The sequence below is a fragment of the Barbatula barbatula genome, assembly GCF_947034865.1.
Source record: "Barbatula barbatula genome assembly, chromosome: 21".
NCBI lineage: Eukaryota > Metazoa > Chordata > Actinopteri > Cypriniformes > Nemacheilidae > Barbatula > Barbatula barbatula.
The window spans coordinates 5,990,601-6,009,301 of NC_136784.1; the positions used below are offsets into that span (position 1 = coordinate 5,990,601).

General features: G+C 37.2%; 1 protein-coding gene across 3 annotated transcripts; it reads left to right on the forward strand.

The window, feature by feature from the left end:
- Window positions 1-1,438: 1,438 nt before the first annotated feature.
- Window positions 1,439-5,670, forward strand: snx10a (sorting nexin 10a). Of its 3 annotated transcripts, none has more exons than XM_079484014.1 (7): window positions 1,439-1,628; window positions 2,436-2,472; window positions 3,064-3,150; window positions 3,433-3,533; window positions 3,645-3,743; window positions 4,397-4,612; window positions 4,784-5,670. In XM_079484014.1, the coding sequence occupies exons 2-7, from the start codon at window positions 2,449-2,451 to the stop codon at window positions 4,932-4,934; spliced, it is 678 nt and encodes a 225-aa protein (XP_079340140.1). In that variant the 5' UTR covers window positions 1,439-1,628; window positions 2,436-2,448; the 3' UTR covers window positions 4,935-5,670. The 3 variants fall into 3 exon arrangements, with proteins under 3 accessions (XP_079340140.1, XP_079340141.1, XP_079340142.1); XM_079484015.1 differs by lacking the exon at window positions 1,439-1,628 and adding an exon at window positions 1,710-1,775 and having other exon boundaries at window positions 4,784-5,596; XM_079484016.1 differs by lacking the exon at window positions 1,439-1,628 and adding an exon at window positions 1,819-1,943 and having other exon boundaries at window positions 4,784-5,596.
- Window positions 5,671-18,701: the final 13,031 nt, after the last annotated feature.

Genomic DNA, 18,701 nt, shown 5'->3' on the forward strand with positions numbered 1-18,701 from the left:
TTGAGAAAATCGCCTTTGAAGTTGTTAGTGGCACTGTAGCAGGCCATCCACTCACAATAATAAAGTTTTTATAAGGGTAGAAAATTTACAAAATATCTTAATGGAACACGATAATATCCTAATGATTTTTGGCATAAAAGAAAATAGATAATTTTGACCCATACAATGTGTTTTTGGCTTTTAATAAAAATGTTCCTGTGCTACTTAAGACTGGTTTTGCTATCCAGGCTTACATATACTGTATATTAGTATACCTAAACACTGTAAATCTATCTACAATATACAGAGTGATAAATCCCATGTCTTTTTGGAAGATGAAATGTACTTGTATTAAAGTTCCCAAGGTTCTTCGTATATAGTGCATGTTTTGGTTGATGTTGCATTTTGTGTATAGGGATCACCTTCATACAAAAGGTAATTTTTGCATGTTTAAAAACAAACACCTGTGTTCATAATGTATATAATTGTAAATCTTAATCTCAGTTCAAAATGCTTTGGTTTATTTCTGTATTAATGCTTAAGTTGATTTGCATTTAATAGCGAGTTTCCGAAAATAGCAAATGCTGTTTTTGAAAATCTTAATGTTCATTGGCACATCTGAACTTTGCAGAACATGAGGGAGTTAAAATGACTGATACTATTAAGACAGCTGTTGAATGCCTTTCTTGCCACACCCTTGTGATAGCCTTCATGCCACATCATGAGAAATTAAAACTCTGCCAGGAAGTTAAACCTGTTACCTTTAAATGGAGTAAACAGCGAACAACAAACAGGCCCTATGATTTCAGATCACTGGCAATATTGCCAACACATGTAGTTTGCAGTATTGGTCTTTAATACGAAAAAGTAGCTATACTTTATGCCCAATTATGTATATAGGAGAAATCATTTGTTGAAAATGATTAAGTCCTCAGCTTTTAGAGGAATACACATGTGATGTATAAATATATTAGCCTATCCATAGAGGAGCAAGTGTGTTGGCTATAATTTGGTCAATCCTGAAGATAATGATGTATATTTATTTTTAAAAATAAACATGTATCTCTATCGCCAAAAAAAATATTGCATCATAATTGTGCTGGTAGGACAGGGCTGCAGACTTAGAAAAAATAACTATAATTGTATTATGGTAAAATGTCTATATAACAATGTTAGTTTGACAGATCGATTAGGCTACTATTTGTAAATCCATAAAAATAACAGGTATATGTATTCATAACACGTACGAAATAAACATAAAGGTATGAAAACCATATTTAAACTAATCACTGTAGTTAAATCATTTATTTGAGTTCATTGACTGAGTTACAGTTTGGATGATACACGAAAATCGTTGCGAATTAAAATCAGGTTTACAATTAAGTTTAAAATATATATGCATAAATACTAGGGCAATGAAGCCTTTCCTATAAGTATAATGTCAGGAAACGCACCATGCAGGTAAGGAATGTTCAGGTTTAAGAGCCGCGCATGCGCAGAGCTTTCTTTCGGCGAAAAGAAAAAAATCCCATTTCCCTTCTGACACGTGAACTTCAGATAGGCTATTCATGACAGTGCAAACTTTTCAATCACAGGCTCAGAGTTGTACAGGGGTGCAGTTATACATTACACCAAGACAAAACGAAAAGGTGAGAAGAGTAAATTAACGTATAGGGTGAATGAGCTAAAATGACGTTATAACAAAACGTATGTGTTGTTAATATGAATGCAATTCAGCTGTGTCAACGGCGGTCGCACCTGTTTCGCGTAACATTTCATCGTTACCAGAAAAGCGCGTAACATTTTGTTTGTAACATTGATTGCAGATAAAGATTTTGTGATTATTTATTGTATATTTGTGGGTAGTCTATGTGTCGATTTTTTTGAGTAACGTGAGAGTTGAAATGCAACAAAATTCGGATGGCAGCCTTCAAGCAATAAATCACGGAGGTCCAGTTCATTGTGTATAGGGTCACTTAAATGTTTCTGCTCGTCAATAGCTTTGCATTCTTAGTCAGAGTAATTAGGTTGTTTTCCAAGTGGATTAATTGAGTATCAATGAAGTCATTGAGGATGTTGCTTGAATGGACTAAAGACAATGATTCTTATTCTTTATGGATGACTTTTTTTAGATGGAGAAATATTCCTCTCTGATATGTCTTCTTGAATGTGGCGATTTTCTTTTGATTTGACAATTAAATAAAGCATTAGTATGTCCATAAGTGATTGAACGGGCTGTTAAGCATTGGAAATAAATAGTTTCAATGTCTTTGAGCTCTTTCATTATCTTTGAGTTGTCATAATCTTTTGTTATTTGCTTGTAGTTTTTGCACTGTTAACCGTTGTTGTTTTTAGAGTTTCTTATTAGAAATCCTACAATCCTTCCTTTTAACTCCTTTAACCCGCTTAGCTTAACTAATATGATCCGACATTGACAAATGGTCTCTCTTTTCCAGTCAAGTCTCTCACATGGACAGCTCAAGCTTTGTGAAGGTCAGTGTGATATCCATTTCAGTTGTGTGACTTTACCTTTATAACAATAAACTGATTTCACAAAGGAAGCCGTGACTTCCAAATGTATGCCAAATGGAAGAGCTGCTAAAAAATATGTTTTTGTTTCTCTTGTGTCCAAATCTGTTTTATTGACTGACATCCCAAGGAAAACGAGAAGAATAATATACCGATTGTTTTAAACAACATAATGTGTGAAAATGAAAATTCACGATATCTTTAATTTTGCTTTGTATTCATTGCTTGAGGACTTTTGACTGGAGTTTCTAAAGAGGAAACTAGTAGATTTTTCTGTTGGAATGTTTTTTTGTCATATCTGAATGCTGCAATACAGAAATTCCCCATGAGCTCACTGTCATCTGTGTTACTTTATATACTAGAAACATTACAGCAAACTTTAGCTTGCATTAAAAAAACTCTTGTTTGCCCCAATAATCAGATAAAGTAAAATGATATACTTTTTATTTTAAAGGAAATCATTTCCTTGACATAACACATAATAATCCACCGAGTCACTCGCAGTTAAATGTACTTCACTGATCATTAACATGGCAACTGACATAATTGTTGCAGGAGTTTATAAGCCTTTGGGTGCGTGATCCTCAGGCCCACAAGGAGGACTTTTGGCACACGTACATCGACTATGAGATCTGTCTTCATGTGAGTGCAAACCCAACATGTTTACAAGCACCTCTGTTAGTAAAGAATTTTAATGATCAGATAAGATCGTTTTTTGGTAATGGATATGTGTGGCTACCTGCATGTATATATTTTTCCCTTCATCACATGTTAATCAATTGTCTGTGTGCAATGTTTTCATTTATATACCGGTTTCATTTATATACCAATTTCTGCAGTTTGCATTGAATCATGTATGCAACAATGGCTTTAATAGCACATTGATGAAAGTGTGATTGTTCATTACATATTTCTTGTATGTAGACGAATAGCATGTGTTTCCAGAAGAAGACATCTTGTGTAAGGAGGAGATACAGTGAATTTGTGTGGCTGCGTCAGAGACTGCAGGATAATGCTCTGCTCATGTAAGTATATTCTGAAATATCACATTCTGGGCCAACATGGTATTTGCTTTTTTTGCTATCAATTTCTTTGCATTATTGTCATTTTGATCCCTTTTAAATTTGGGTTTGTAGAGAGTTGCCTAAACTTCCTCCCGGGAACCCATTCTTCAATTTCACTAGTGAGTTCCAGGTCAATCAACGGATGCTGGGGCTTCAGGAGTTTCTCCAGAAGTGAGTTACTTCAGTCGGACCGTCACACTTGATCTATTTCTGATTATCACAATTAAAAATAGAATTTTTTTTAATCACACATTTGACATCTCCATGTTTTTCAGCGGTTTAATATAAAAGATGATGAATCATTTAATAATAGATTAGTTCATTTGGGAGTTCATTCTGGCTGTCCTGCTGATCTCAGACTTGACATGAGGGAAATGCAGTAGTTTTGCCATCTAGTGGCTGTTTTGAGACATGCCCTGCAAACCATTAGGGATAGTGAAATTTACAATACAATAAAAGTTGCTTGAGCATTGGCTAAAATACACTAACAATGAACAATTATACTTCTACAGCATTTATTCTTCTTCATTCATCATAGTTTTTAAAGTCAAATGTTGTAGCTGTTAACATGAGTTATACACCATGAAGAATTGGATTATCAAGAATATGTTGCAAAACTATATTCCTCATTACTTCCTCAAATACATCTTATTGTGAAGTGTTACCAAAGTTACAGCTCAAAAGCAGTTTCTTTTTCACTTAGATAGTTGACATTTTTCTTTGTTGAACTATAGCTATAGGAAATTAATATTGACAACTGAGAGTCACAGTCATCTTAAAATTGTCTTTTAAAAAGCCTTAATTCTAGTTTATTGTGTTTATAGAGTTCTAGAGACAGCATTACTGTTATCAGACAGTCGGCTGCACCTGTTTTTGCAGTCACAGCTGAGCATTGCAAAAATGGATGCATGCTCACAGGGGCAGACGCATTACACAGTCGCGCAGGCCATACACCGATGTCCCTGCGACGTACGTTTTCCCATAGAGGAGCAGGGTCATGAAGAAGACTGCAAAACGTTCTGGGACTCTGACTGTGATAGGTGTGTGTGTTACTTTAAAAGTATTATAGTATTTATATACAAACATAATAAAAGATGTATTTCATTGTTTTATTTTGAACAAATCATGTTGCTGTAGATTACATTCAATACTTGCGCACCTAAATATGGTAAACTATTACTGGCCTCTTATGGTTTTATGTATCTTTACAGTACAACATCGTCAGGTTTGGGCAATAGTGTAGGACCTTCCACACCCGTTGAAGAAGACTCCGCCCATGAATTTCAAACTATAATCTCTGAGGCAGAACTCTTTAGCAGCCTGTCTACATCACCCAGAAACCAGCAGCATGTTCACTCTTGACATGCACCCAGTTAAAAACTGTGTACACTCTGACAAAGAGCCCCAAATGCTGCTGACAGCTTCCAAAGTTGTATTTGGATGCATGCTCATGTAAGACTCTTGGTTTTGCTACTGTTTTATATTATGTTAGTCAGCTTAGTATTTTTTCAGTGCCTTTTTTACATTTCTGTGGTCGTCACATTAAGTATTCATAGATGACTAAAGAAATTACTTAACCAATGGTTCAGGTGTGAAATGGGATGGTTTACAGCATCATTATTAATCTGTGTTTCTTCACTGATACTGTAATATAGATAAGGTTTTATACATGCCTGATAAAGAAGCATTTTTAACACAGTGTCAGCATTTTTCTGTTGGGATATGCTTTAGTTTAATAAGTTTTAGAAGACTATTAGTAAGATGGCAATGCATTAGTACTTTAAATGTTTCTTAAAATCATGTTGTGTATTTTTTTTATTAGTAATGCAAAAACGTTTGAAGTCTGTAAATGTGTGAGGATAAGAATGTGTTTTTAAAAAGGAATATTTTATTGTATATGTATTAATAAATGCTTTATTTCTTGAAACCTTTGGCTGTTTAGGAGTAGGTAATGGAAATTATCTTTGTGGATTCAAAAGCATTCTACACATCCTAAAACACAAGATTAAAGGGATAGTTCACCTAAAATTGAAAATATGTGTAATAATTTACTCTCCCTCACATTGTTACAAACCTGTATGAATTTGTTTGTTCTGCTAAACGAAGATATTTGGAAGAATTTCAGCAACCAAACAGATCTCATCCCACATTTACTTCCATAGTAGGGAAAATAAATATGGGATTCAATGTGGATGAGATCTGTTTGGTAACTAACATTCTTCACAATATCTCCCTTTGTTTACCAGAAAAAAATTAATGTATACAGGTTTGGAACAATCTAAGGGTGAGTAATTCACTAAATTTGTCTTTTTGGTTGATCTGTCCCTTTAAATAAACATTTATTGCACTTAGGACTAAAAACAATGGACACAAGGTAAATGTAAAAATAATTGATGACTGTCACAAAATAATATGTAACAGTACATATTGATCACAAATAATACAAACTATGAAATAATTTAATATTTGATCATATATACACTATAAAGTCATCCAATTTAGGATTTCATTTCAAAAGTTCTAAAAAAAATTACTCTATATTCTGTCATTTTTTTAACCATGCACATGTCCCAATATGGAGGGAAAATGTGACCTTTTGGGAAATAAACCCTCCTAGAAACCATGTTCAAATTTCTGCCCCATTCAGAGGTCAAGTATTTAGATGTTGTACTTGACCACATGCCACAAGTCTCGCTCCTGCTCTTTGTCTACGCGCAACAGCATTTTTTCAGTATCTAATCGTTGCTTAACAGAGAGATTAAGTTCTCGATGAATGAGGGGTGAAGTTTGTGACAGAAATGTTTCGCTGAAGCCGGTGGTCTGATTGGGGTTACGTTCGATCCGTGTAGGTGCAGATTCATCAGCGTCTAGAAGCGACCGATAAACACTTTCAGTATTGTCATTCACATCACCCGACTCAAAAAAACTCACTAATCTCTGCCACTACCAATCACCATCACTGTGTTGAGCATTAAACCCACAAGCCATCATGCTAAAATGTATCATACTAGACATTTAAAAATATATAACCTTCCATATCCTGGAAAAACGATTATGTACAGTATATATAAATGTACATATAAAATATTGATAAATAAAATATTGATGTATAAAATCACCAAACACGCCCTCACGGGCAGGGCTGAAAGGGGCATTAAGGAATAAAACAAAAAGCCACCTCTACCTTTAAGTCATGGGTCACTAATCAGAAACACTTAGGCAGAGCAGAGGTTGCTGTGGTGATGGTGGAGGGGGAGAGATGGTCATTTATCACTGGCTGTTTCATAGTGAGGCTGAAAGGAAAAGACAGCACAGAGTCTGCAGACAAACGACCAACAATAAAGAGAATTAATCAGCACTGATTACCTGACTCCCAACAGCCGATAATGGAGGCTTGGAGAAACAAAGAGAGAGAGAGAGAGAGAGAGAGAGAGAGAGAGCCACAGAGAGAGAGCAAGAATGGGTCGCAACAGAATTGCCAAGACATCTGTTCACTCTAAATGGACTCTCTCTTCAAACATGACATGTCATCTTTTCTATAGCGCTGTGTTGTGTTTCATAAACACTTAAATAAATGCAACATCCCCGAGGCCACAGAACATTCCTTCGAGTTCTTGGCTGACATTGCCCTGGAGTCCGTCAATACAGTGATCAGAACTCAGCACGGGCTGATGGATTAAACAACTGAACGAATTGGATTCTTCTTGCTCTGCAACGCCAGCTAATCATTCCCCACACACAGCAATAAAATGCACCTCCAGCACGGTCATATGCTCATATTCTTCGTTTGGCTCACCGATCACTGCCATGTGTGATTTTGATATCTGAGATGACAAGGGGTGGCCATTTATTCTAGCTGTCGCAAAAGCTAACAATCAAAGCGACAGAGAGAGTGCCCTTTTATAACCGATATCAGAAACTACATGAGGTCTATTTGCAGACTAACACATTCGATTTATAAGAAATTAGTTTTTTCGCTAAGACTTCAATATGAAAGGACAGCAATCTAAAAGCATTTTAGAACTGTCATATTTTAAGGTTGTATGAAAATCCATAAAACTGACTGCTCATAACCTGTCATGTTAATCATTATCTGAGATGCTTCAAACACAGCACACGCAGGTCATTCCATTGCCAAGGGTATTGTCTCGAACATCCCATAAAGACTTCCCTGCGCTCATTGGTTGAACTGCCAAAACCGGTCCAAATGAACATCCCTTAATGGACCCTGATGGGTGTACCTAATCCAAACCCAGTTGCCACTGATCAACTGGAGAGAAGGAACAGATGGATTACTTTGTGTGTGTGTGTGTGTGTGCGTGCGCATGTGTGTTATATTGTGCAGTAATTGCTATGTTTCTCTGGTTTATTGGCTCTTAACCTTGGGCTGACAGCTACTGAGTAGGTGGGGTTACAGTTGCTATGGAAACCGTGCTGCATTAAAGAGTGTGCCGGCATGTAGGACATATCCCACTGCAGCTTGGACCAAATCACCTATAAAATAAAAAGAGACAGAAAGAGAGTTAGCTTTGCTTTTAGGCCTTGGATATGGCCGGTGTGCCCCAAGGCCAGTTGCTTAAATTCACAAGCCAGGATAACATTTTAAGGATGGGACTCAATCCCACCAGCCTATTTTGTAGACTGTATTAGTAAACATCTTGTTTGCTTTGTCAAGAAGTAACTTTGACTTAAGGGCTCATTAAAGAGGATACGCATAGTATAAAAGCCCCGTTTTGGCATGAATAATCCCTCCAGACTACATAACGCAGTACTCAATAAATGCAAACGCATTTAGATCAGCTTTCATTGTGACATGGCTAGTTAATGATGTAACAAAGTGACTCGTAATGGATGTTAGTCATGCACAGAATCGTATTAATAAACTGGAGCATGGTGCAGCTGCGAGGCAGCCTAAATAATCACATTTCCTATTTGATAATGAAAGACGGAAGGAGGGAGAGGGATACAAACAGATATGAAGACAGAAGAAGAGCAAATGTGCATTACTGGCTGAATGACTAATGGGGAGAGAGACCACAGAAGCGAAGGCGAGGGAGACCATCTGTTCGGCCCTCTCCTTGTGTTACCCCCTCTACCTCCTAATACCCTCTTCTCACTTCAGATTCATGAGAACAAACTGAAACAGAACTAGATTATATTAAAATAAACTTCTAACTAAACCAAGCATGCACTGCTGTCTTATTTGGGAAGGAAGTGCATTGTTTATATGTGGGCTGCACAGATGTAACAGACGTCATTCAAAGTGTGTAGAGAAGAGAGAGAAAAATTAGGTAAACAGAAAAATGAGAAAGGAAGGGATGGGCGATGTGTTACTGAAAAGCTGAAATTGAGACTGACTCGCAGAGACCTTATTAAATTCTCCAATTAGTGTGCAAGACATAAATAACTGCTTCCAATTTCAGTGTGTCACTCAAGGGCAGGATCCAGCTCCAGGGAAACAAAACAATTTAAATTACGTTCCTCTCGCTTTGTGTCCGGTCTCTCTTTTAAAGCCATAATTACACTGCCATTCTTTCGCTCGTCCTCGCGACGATACATCACCTCCTGCGACCCCGATGATAAACGCCCCTCTCACGACAAACGTGCGCAAAAAACAGTCCACTGTCCACTTTGTGCGAGAACTCTCTCTCTCTCTCTCCCTCCCTCCCTCCCTCTGTGTGTGTCTCTCTCTCTCCCTCTCTCTCTCTAGTACTTTCTCACCTTCTCCGTGACAGTATTTCACCGCGAGCTGCTAAGCCTCCATCTATTATTAACGCGTCCCTCGACTCGGTTGCTGTCGGTAAAAATAGGAAATCCATCACCGAGACAAATGGCCGTTAAATGAAGCCCAGCGCAGCAGATAGGCAAAGCGGCAGATGAGTTTTAATTGTCTCTGTGTGCTCGTGTGAAATCAGTTCGTGACCGCCGCGATATGACCGCGGCCTTTAGAGGTTGTGGGGTATATTTTTTGGGGCTACACAGTGTCAGCCAATAATTAAAAAGCTTTTAATATCACGGCATATGAAATGACAGCAGCCCGTGGTTATGATAGAGTTCCTTTGTAGCCCAGCAACGATTTCCAGTCAAATGTGATATAAAGAAGCATTAATAACTAAACTTGAGCCGTAAAATTTCAGTTTTATACTACAAACAGGCTAGATGTCATCAATAAACGTATTAGAGGCAACATTCTTTTGTTTAAAAGCTTCCATTAAAAAAGAAAAAATAGACAGTTTCAGCAACAACAACAACGTAAACGTCGTGTGGCCCAAACCTAATTTCCGGTAGACCTCCGAAAAGAATCAATACCTGTTGAGTAGTTTTAATATAATTAATATACAATAGTAATATAAATATAATATTTATATTATATTTTATATTATATTATATTAATTTATATTTATAATAAATATAAAATAAATTGTCAAACAAAGCCAAACACAGATCAGAAGCTAATAACAGGGCAGGCGTGTGCGCCAGATGAAACCATCTAGAGAAAAGATCATCAAGTGAGCCAATTCAGCCGAAATGTGAATAGCAAGTTGAGACATATTTATTTAAAAGTTTATAAAAGCAAATGAGTTCTTCAGACATCACATGTATAAATGTGCAATTCTCACATCAAAATATGGGACTTGCCATTGACACAATTATTTGTATACGGTACAAACCATATTTTCCCTACCCTAAACCTTATCCTTTCTGTATTTTTAGATTTTCAAATAATTTAGTTTCATTTATAAGCTGTTTATTGTATGGGGACCCACAAGGTAGGCCACCAGAAAGGTATTACTATTTTTTTAGGGACATTTGATCCCCACACTGTAGGGTTTACCAGGGCGACAAACACGCATTAAAACTGAAAGTGCAAGAAATGTTGTAGTGCAGCACTCAATCATGCAGTGGGGGCTGAACCACTCTGGTCAGAGTCAGACCTACCCCGGAGCAGAGATGAAACATCATCCAGCGTTTGTTTGCCGCGTTTTGTAGCCCCACTAACCAAATAAACAAAACATGATTCAGGGGTCGGCAAGACTCGTATATTAAACAGTGATATTACATTTCTGGATTTTTTTGTAAAATAAGAAGTTTTTTTGTAAAGTAAGAATTTGCATGTCTACATTTACATAGTGTTTTGCAATTGTGCAAATCATGCAATAATTGTTGTATCATTGACACATTGATTAACTGTGTTTCTTAATTGGGACGAGGGCTTTGATGTGCTGATTCTCTGTGTGTGCGAGTGCACATGAATGCATAATTCATGGGTCAGTTTAAATAGGAATTTTAGGCTGTACAGCAGCCTTTTAAATCTCCCATCAGTCTGTCATCCTCTGATTCACGATTGCACTTCATCAGGAAAAGGAGAGAGAAGAAAAGAACAAGAGAGAGAGAGAGAGAGAGAGAGAGAGAGAGAGAGAGAGAGAGTGATCTTTTGGTCTGTCAAGATGACAGGCTGCAGATTCTGCTGCAACTCAGTAACATCTTTCTCTGCCAGTCAGGAGGAAATGAGCTGCCATGTAGCCTGTCGACCATCTATCACGTATACACTTAAATGTGTGCGTGCATACACACACCCAAACACATGGTGTTGCGAGCTGTCTGTGTTTTTTCCTAACAATGTGTTTGTATTTTGTTGTTGTTGAATAAACCTTTTGGGTTTTAAGATGTTTAAGTGTTCAGAGAGTGACAGAGAGATGAAGGGGATTGATACAAAGGGGGCGATATTTCTTTCCTATAAAGATTATAGGGATGTTAAATTCTCCACACACATACAATTATTTTTGTACTGAAAGCGCTGAAACTCACAAACCCACTTACAAACAAAATAATACAAAATACAAATGCAAGCAATAATGCATATTTGGGCCATGGGGAAAACTAAATTGAATTGATTTTATCTATTAAATTAAGTAAATTAAAATGTTATCAGGCCCTGAACAGAATGCATAATCTGGCAGAATATCTCTGGGCCATTAGAAAAACAAAGCAGAGACAGATCCGTAATATGGCTCAGCGATCATAGTCACAAAAAGGCAGACACAGACAAACATGCCTTTTAAAGGAAGATTAAGCCTGTGGCGAAGTTTAGACATACTTTCTCCTGTACTGTAAATTGAAAGCAGTAAAGATAAATACTAACCTTCTATCATTAAGGTCTTACCGAATTATTTTACTGTGTATTACATGGCTTTGCATTGTATTTGTAAATGCGTATTTGTAAATGCATTTGCAATACTGTATTATATTATCTTTATATATTTATTATAACAATAATGCAAATAAAGTACTTAAAAATTAAATTGAGAGAGTGGGAGAGAGCGAGAGAGAGAAAGAGGGGGGAAGTGAGGTAACAGTATGAACTTATTACTTGCTTCCCCCTGCTGTTGTAGAAACAATTACAATGTGCTCGTCTGTAGCTCATTATCTTAATACATTTACAATGAGTGTGCAATGTCATTCAGAGGGCAACTTCTGATACATAGAGGGAGTCTGTAGGCACAAAACCGCCCCGTCAGCATCTGGAAAACTCCGCCAATAGATGGCAGAGCTGTAATGGTGCAGCATTAACTTATTCCATGCTGACGATGCTCTCTCTTTCAGCCACATAAAGCACAGTAGAGGAAAAGAGAGAGGAGACAATAAAAGCTAAAAGAGTGACACAGAGAAAGAGAAAATGAGTGATGAGTGATGGAGAAGACAGAACATAACACAGGAAAGAGGCCCCTGACCAAAAGGGCTCCGGGAAGTCTGATGCTACAAAGCCGTCGGTCTTAGAAACACATGTTTGTTTTTCTATCATCATCGGGACTTTCCAATTACGTTTGTAGTTTTAACACTAAGCTCATGATACTTCCCATCATCTATCAACATTTCCCTTACTACATATAATTGGGTTTTTCATGCTTATTAAAGAGAATTATGTCATCCTTTATTCACTATCATTTTGTTTAAAACGTGACTTCTTTGGCACACAAAGGAAGATATTTTGAGGATAGTCTCAGTAGTCTTAGTGGAGTCCCAGTATAGTGCTGTGTTGGATGCTCAACATTCCTGAATTTCTCACGTATTAAAAATAAATAAACGTTTTCTACATCATAATTAAATGGATGTTTTGTCATGTTATAACTTCTAGGAACAAATACGTAAACCCACACATTGTTCCTTTAGGCTGTATGTAACATCCACATCATATATCCACAACAAGCATGCACGTGTGTGTATAGGTTTATGAGGGTGTGCCGAATAGAAGGCGATAAAGCGACAGCTTTCAGAATGATGGAGTGTCTGTCAGGTAGAATGTGAGCAGCGAATGAGTTCAGTCCTGCTGTCTGCATCATTGACCTACATCCTCCAAGTCATTCAGAGGCAAGTGCAGTCAAACTGAGATCCCCACAACAGTCAAAAACATGCCAGATGTCATGTTTTAGTTTTTCCTGTATTTAGCATTAAATTATTTACAAAGACAAAACACCCACAAAGCTTAAATTTCACGATTCCTTAAAGTGTAGGCCTACTTGCAAGTAAATTAGATCATCTGTAACGTTTATTCTGTTAAATAGTATTTGTGATTACATTCAACTGACGGTAATTTAATTACTGTTTTGTTGTTCACCTGATCCCTGAAATGTTTGTAATAAATAAGACCCAAATTGGTAGAAGCGTGCACCCCGTCTAAATGCTGGACGATCTTTGATTGTAGAAAGCGTCCAAGAAAAGATCTCTAGTGCCATCTAACGGACAATTGAGTAAGGAGGATGCATATGAAAATGCAACATCCGCTGTGATTTGTGCATGCAGACATGAGCTTATCGTTGTGTTCGTTTTGTTATACTGTTTCTCTATGCATTTGAATATCAATACAATCCATAATTCTGAAAGAGTACCAGGATCATTAATAACAATTTAAAGACTTATTTGAGATTAAAGCCAGGCAACACACCACGATGAAATAAAACCTTTAATGCAGCAGGATGCAATTTCAATGCAAATGGTTTGTTTAAAAAAATAAATTATAATATAAATATTGTGTAGGCCTATGTAGTGATATTTGTATATATGTTTTAAATTTTTTTGCATTAGGTCTGTTATTACACGACGCTTTTATATTTATATTTCCAAAATAATTTCTATCGAGAATCTGTGAAAAAATCTAACAAATACATTAGGCTACTACTATTTCAATTGCTTCTTTATCAAGATTGACTTTTCTTTCTCTCAACCACTAGATGTCACACTTCAACATTTAAAGAATGTTGTCAACAAAGCCGTGGAGGGAAACAGAAAGGCTGAGGGCGCGCGTTTCGCGCTGTCAGGTGAAGAGTTCATTGCGCGTCTGTGAGTGTGATGATGTGCGACCTCACATCAAACTATAATTCAATTTGCCAAGGTAGTAAATGCATCGCGACCAACATGGTGTATTGCAAGCGTCTAAACAAGGCTCTTAAACTGAGGCATGGCCATAATCAAATGCTCCGAACGCCGAGCTATTTGTAACCATTACAAACACTTAACCTTATGGACGAAGTAAGTCTGCCTCCATTAATTTTAGTATTTTGCTGTGCGGCAAAACATTACCCCTACGAAAAATCTAATGAGAATTTGCCATTTTTCTCATGTTTTTCAATTTAAGATAATGGGGAGTATAATATTTTTTGCAGACTGTCTTTATTCCAGCAACCCCTCTGCAATGAAGTGAAAATGTAATGGCTGTTTAAAACGAGCATGTTATTTTAAAAACGCCTATGCGATGTTTCTGGTCATCTATTTGGAAATATCATCCCCGATAAATGTGTGAAAGAACTGTAAAACTAATTTCCTCCTGTCAAAATACTTTATATGAGGATATATTTTGAACATATTATTTGCCCGACAGTATTTTTTCACAATATCGAAAGAACTGAGCAGAATAACGGGGTATCGATAAATGACGTCACTCAAGGTCAAAGTTCTACTTCCCCAAGCGGCTGTGGAGATCATAAGCGGGAAGATTTGTTTGAAAGTTGAGGTTAGTTTTAGTTTTCGCGTTTAAGAATACACATACACATTCTATATGGTGGGAATTGCCAATCTGCACATATAATTAGCCATATTTCCTGTTAATTGCTGTAATTACGAAGTGAAGACAGTCTGATGAAATTGCTGCAGCACCAGCTGCTCTGAAGCAGTGTGCGAGGTTATGGCCATATATCTCTGGTGGGTTTGTGTGTGTGCACAATGTATTGAAACTTGCCTTCTTGGCCTAACATCATGAAGTGCTTGCTGTTATTTATCTAATATGTAATTTGTTTTGTCCAAAATAAATAAACAAGATAAACAATAATACAAATAGTAGTAGCTAGTAGCAGTAATGATGATATTTATTATAAATATAAATGCATACACTTGGACACACACATGCTAAACCAGTCATTTTCGGCAAGTCAGACGCTTCCTCTCATGCACATGTCCAGATATTGATATGAGAATAACATACGTGGGTTGTGTCAGACTTACAAGAAAGGTCTTGCGCTTTTGCCCCGGAAGAGATTTTCATACACTGAGAAAATTTTACAGATGCACATAGTCACATACATACACAAAGGAAAACGTGGGTGGACTGATAAAGCAGTGATACGGTCAGAATGCAGACAGCGTCTTCCTTTGAAAGCACAGACTTCCTGTCCTACTCACCTCCTCCCTCTGCTGTTTTCATTTCGGACGCTTTCACACTCTAATTGAGCATATGGAGTAAACTAATCGGGAGAATGAACCACGTTCACTTGAGTTTACTCGTAACCTTTATCCGTCTTGCTGAAATGACGTCTGGGCAAAATGTCATTTAGAATCTCTCCATTTTGTTTCTAAGCATATGGCTTTCAAATTTACATACGGAAAATGGATTGATTATAGGGTTAAAAGTCAGATTAAAAGGGAAAGTAAAATCGCAAAGGCATAGTTCACCCAAAGATTAAACTTCTGTCTTTATTTACTCACCCTCAGATTTTTCCAAACCTGTATACATTTATTTGTTCTGCTGGACACAAAGGAAGATATTTGGTACAATGACAGTTACCAAACAGATCTCATCCCCAATGTCTTTTTTGGTTACTGGCGTTCTTCTAAATATCTTCCTTCGTGTTCAGCAGGACAAAGGGTGAGTAAATGATGACAGAATTACTATCCACACATTACTTTCTTAGCTGATACACAGAAGCAGTGGTTGTACAAAATTATCATTTACCTTGATTGTATGGATAAATATGTAATGCAAGAGATTAGTGTGTGAGGAAATCTCTATCAGCCTTTACAGAAGAGAGAAATATACGAGTTAGAAATTTCAGTTCCAACTTCACATTTTAGTAATATTATTATTGCTGTTATTTTATTATACCCCCGTTTCTCCCCTTATTTCTTTCCATTAAGAGTGACTCTTATTCACTGTTGACTAGTTTCTTAATGGTATGCATCGTGAAGATGTTTGAGCTAGGCCAACATTTGTGCTGTGTTTCTGAGGATCGATGAATGGTCTTAAGTTTATCTGATTTTCCACTGGCCGGACGGGGGACAGGTCGATGGGATGCTGCCTGTGTCAAGTTGACCTTTTCAGGACATTGGCGGCCGGCCGTCCCCTGGGCTCCCCACCCGTTCCTGTGTCACATGCTGAGTGACACCGGTCTGTTGCTCTCAAACACAAAGTCCGGCTGGACGTCTATATTGCGCTGTCGTGACGGTGACAGAGATTGGCTGCAGTATTTGTGAGCTGTCCTTTGCCTCTGACACTTTCCCGATGAATGCGGGCTAATTTATGCGGCCAAATCTCCTCTGTGCAAAAATGAAAGCTAATTGAGTCATTATCCGCTAATTCAAGCCAGGATTGCTTGTGTAAATTGGCTTACTTTGTAAAGCCATCTCCTAACAATCTCTCTCTCTCTTTCTTTCTCTCTCCCTCTCTTTTGTACCTTAACCTTAAAATACCCTTTTATTATGTTCTCCAGTATGAAGCTTATTCTTATCTTGTATTACATTTTTTAAACAATATTATGAATTGCATTGTCTGACTTGAAAAGTACATTTTATTTATCAGGTGGACATGTTGCAATGCATTTCTGTTCATATTTGAGATAGATAGTTATTAAGAACATTATGATCATATTTCGCAGTCTAACAAGGTAATTAATGAATTAAATATTCCCAGTTTAATGCCTGAGCCACTGCATCATTCATTATGTAGCTCAATGATTTGTTTATGAATCGATATGGACTTTTCCGGATGGACTGTCACACTGTCATCATCGTGATTAATTAAGATGTTTCCTGCATGGCTAATGCATCCATAGCCGTTGGCATGACAACTGTTGAGCACCTCAAACTCTACGCCAGTGCGTAAATAGTGAAGGTGGCAATAAACAACTCTCACTGCGTTTTTCATTTGGTTGTGGTTTGTAGTGGGACCGAACTTAATGATCTTCCCACTGTCAGTCTCGCCGAAATAAAACCTCCCATTTACTTTCCTCTGTGGTTTTTAATGGGAATAAACGCAGTAATTTGTCTTTCTTTTGTGGTTTTAGTGGATTACATGTGATACTAACATCTGACACCTACTCTGACCCCACAACTGCAATAGGCACTAAACTGCTTTCACTAGGAGCCATTAATCAGTGATTGGATCCTCTTGAAACTCTTTGGAATACTTGATTCTTTTTTTCTGTATAATGAGCGCAACTTTTTCAATGATAAAAATAACCATGCATTATTCAAATGTGCAAGTTTATAAGATATTTGAATCTGGTTTTAAATAAGTTTGTTTGTTTACATTGATACCAAATAGGCTGGCAGAAAACAGTATATATTATTTAAATAAAATAAGAAATATAAAGCGATTAGTTCTAGTCCTTGATTCTGATTGGTCAATAGCTATACTTTAATTACAATAAAACACAGCTATGACCACTTCACCTAATGATTCTGTGTATCACCGAAGATAATATGCGCCACTTCCATTGCAATGAATAGGGAGTAATGCAACGCTCATTATTGCCGCTATAGCAAAAAAGTCCCGTCTTCTAATAAAAATACCCGGTCGTTAATCGATAAAAACTGACGATTTCTTTGTGGCATGGCTCTTGTGAGGCACTTGCCAGCCTATTTGCATGCACGGTAGCTGAAGTGACTTCAAAAAATGTTATTTATATATTTTTTGCGCAACGTAAGTGTAGCAAACCAAAGTTATGGTACGGTCCATATCAGGTTTAATTATTTTTCGGACATGTGCTATTTAATTGTGATTTTTGCCAGCGAGTTTAGAAATATCTCCCTTCCACCATTCAAGGAAATAGGACTGTTGACTTGCTACGACATATATAGCTGCCCAGAGGCGTTGCAAACATGGCCTCCAGGAAGCATTACTTCTGTTTACAGACTTTGGTATCCATACTTACCCTTAACAACCAGTCATAGCAAAGTAAACGACACATTCTGTTGTTGATCAGGAATACTTTGGCTGTGTATGAAATCGCCCTGTATTCCTTCATTCACTATTCCCTACATCAGATCACTAATTTAGTCCACTTTAAGGATAGGGTGAAAACGAATGAGTGAATTCGCACACTCAGTGCACAGGAAGCACTGCAGGTGACATCTTCTGCCCAGAAACGGGAATTCATTCAGCCTCACGAATCACGATAGATGGCTAGCCGTGAGTGTAAATCGGTTGTACACTCGTTATTATGAATGCACTCAATAATGTACAATATGAATTAGGACGCCACTAAAAATGGATATCACCTCAAATAATGCACTATATCAGGGTATAGGGGCTATTTCGGATAAAGCCTTAACGTTATTTTGCTTCATGAAAGTGATACATTTACCCATTATTCACAGGTACTTGACGCTAGTGCTTAACTGTTTTGCGTTGTGCCCAACAATGCCCTACATCTGTTATTTCTTCAGAATAAAGCACAGCCTCTCAAACCTTATTGGTTATAGAATATAGGATATGTTGAAACGATGCACTGGAAAAATTGTAAGGCCTTAAATGAAATTAAAGTCGGAAATCCCTTGTGGCAATAGACTTTTTCTTACACTTTCAAAACTTTACTTGAGCCATTTGACATACAGAGTCAGTTTAGAGAAAAAAACATTTCA

Excerpts from the sequence above, each read along its gene's own strand:
- snx10a (XM_079484014.1), top strand. The coding sequence starts at position 2,449 with ATGGACAGCTCAAGCTTTGTGAAG. Across the intron at positions 2,473-3,063 it reads ACAGCTCAAGCTTTGTGAAG|GAGTTTATAAGCCTTTGGGT; the intron begins GTCAGTGTGATA and ends TAATTGTTGCAG. Across the intron at positions 4,613-4,783 it reads TGGGACTCTGACTGTGATAG|TACAACATCGTCAGGTTTGG; the intron begins GTGTGTGTGTTA and ends GTATCTTTACAG.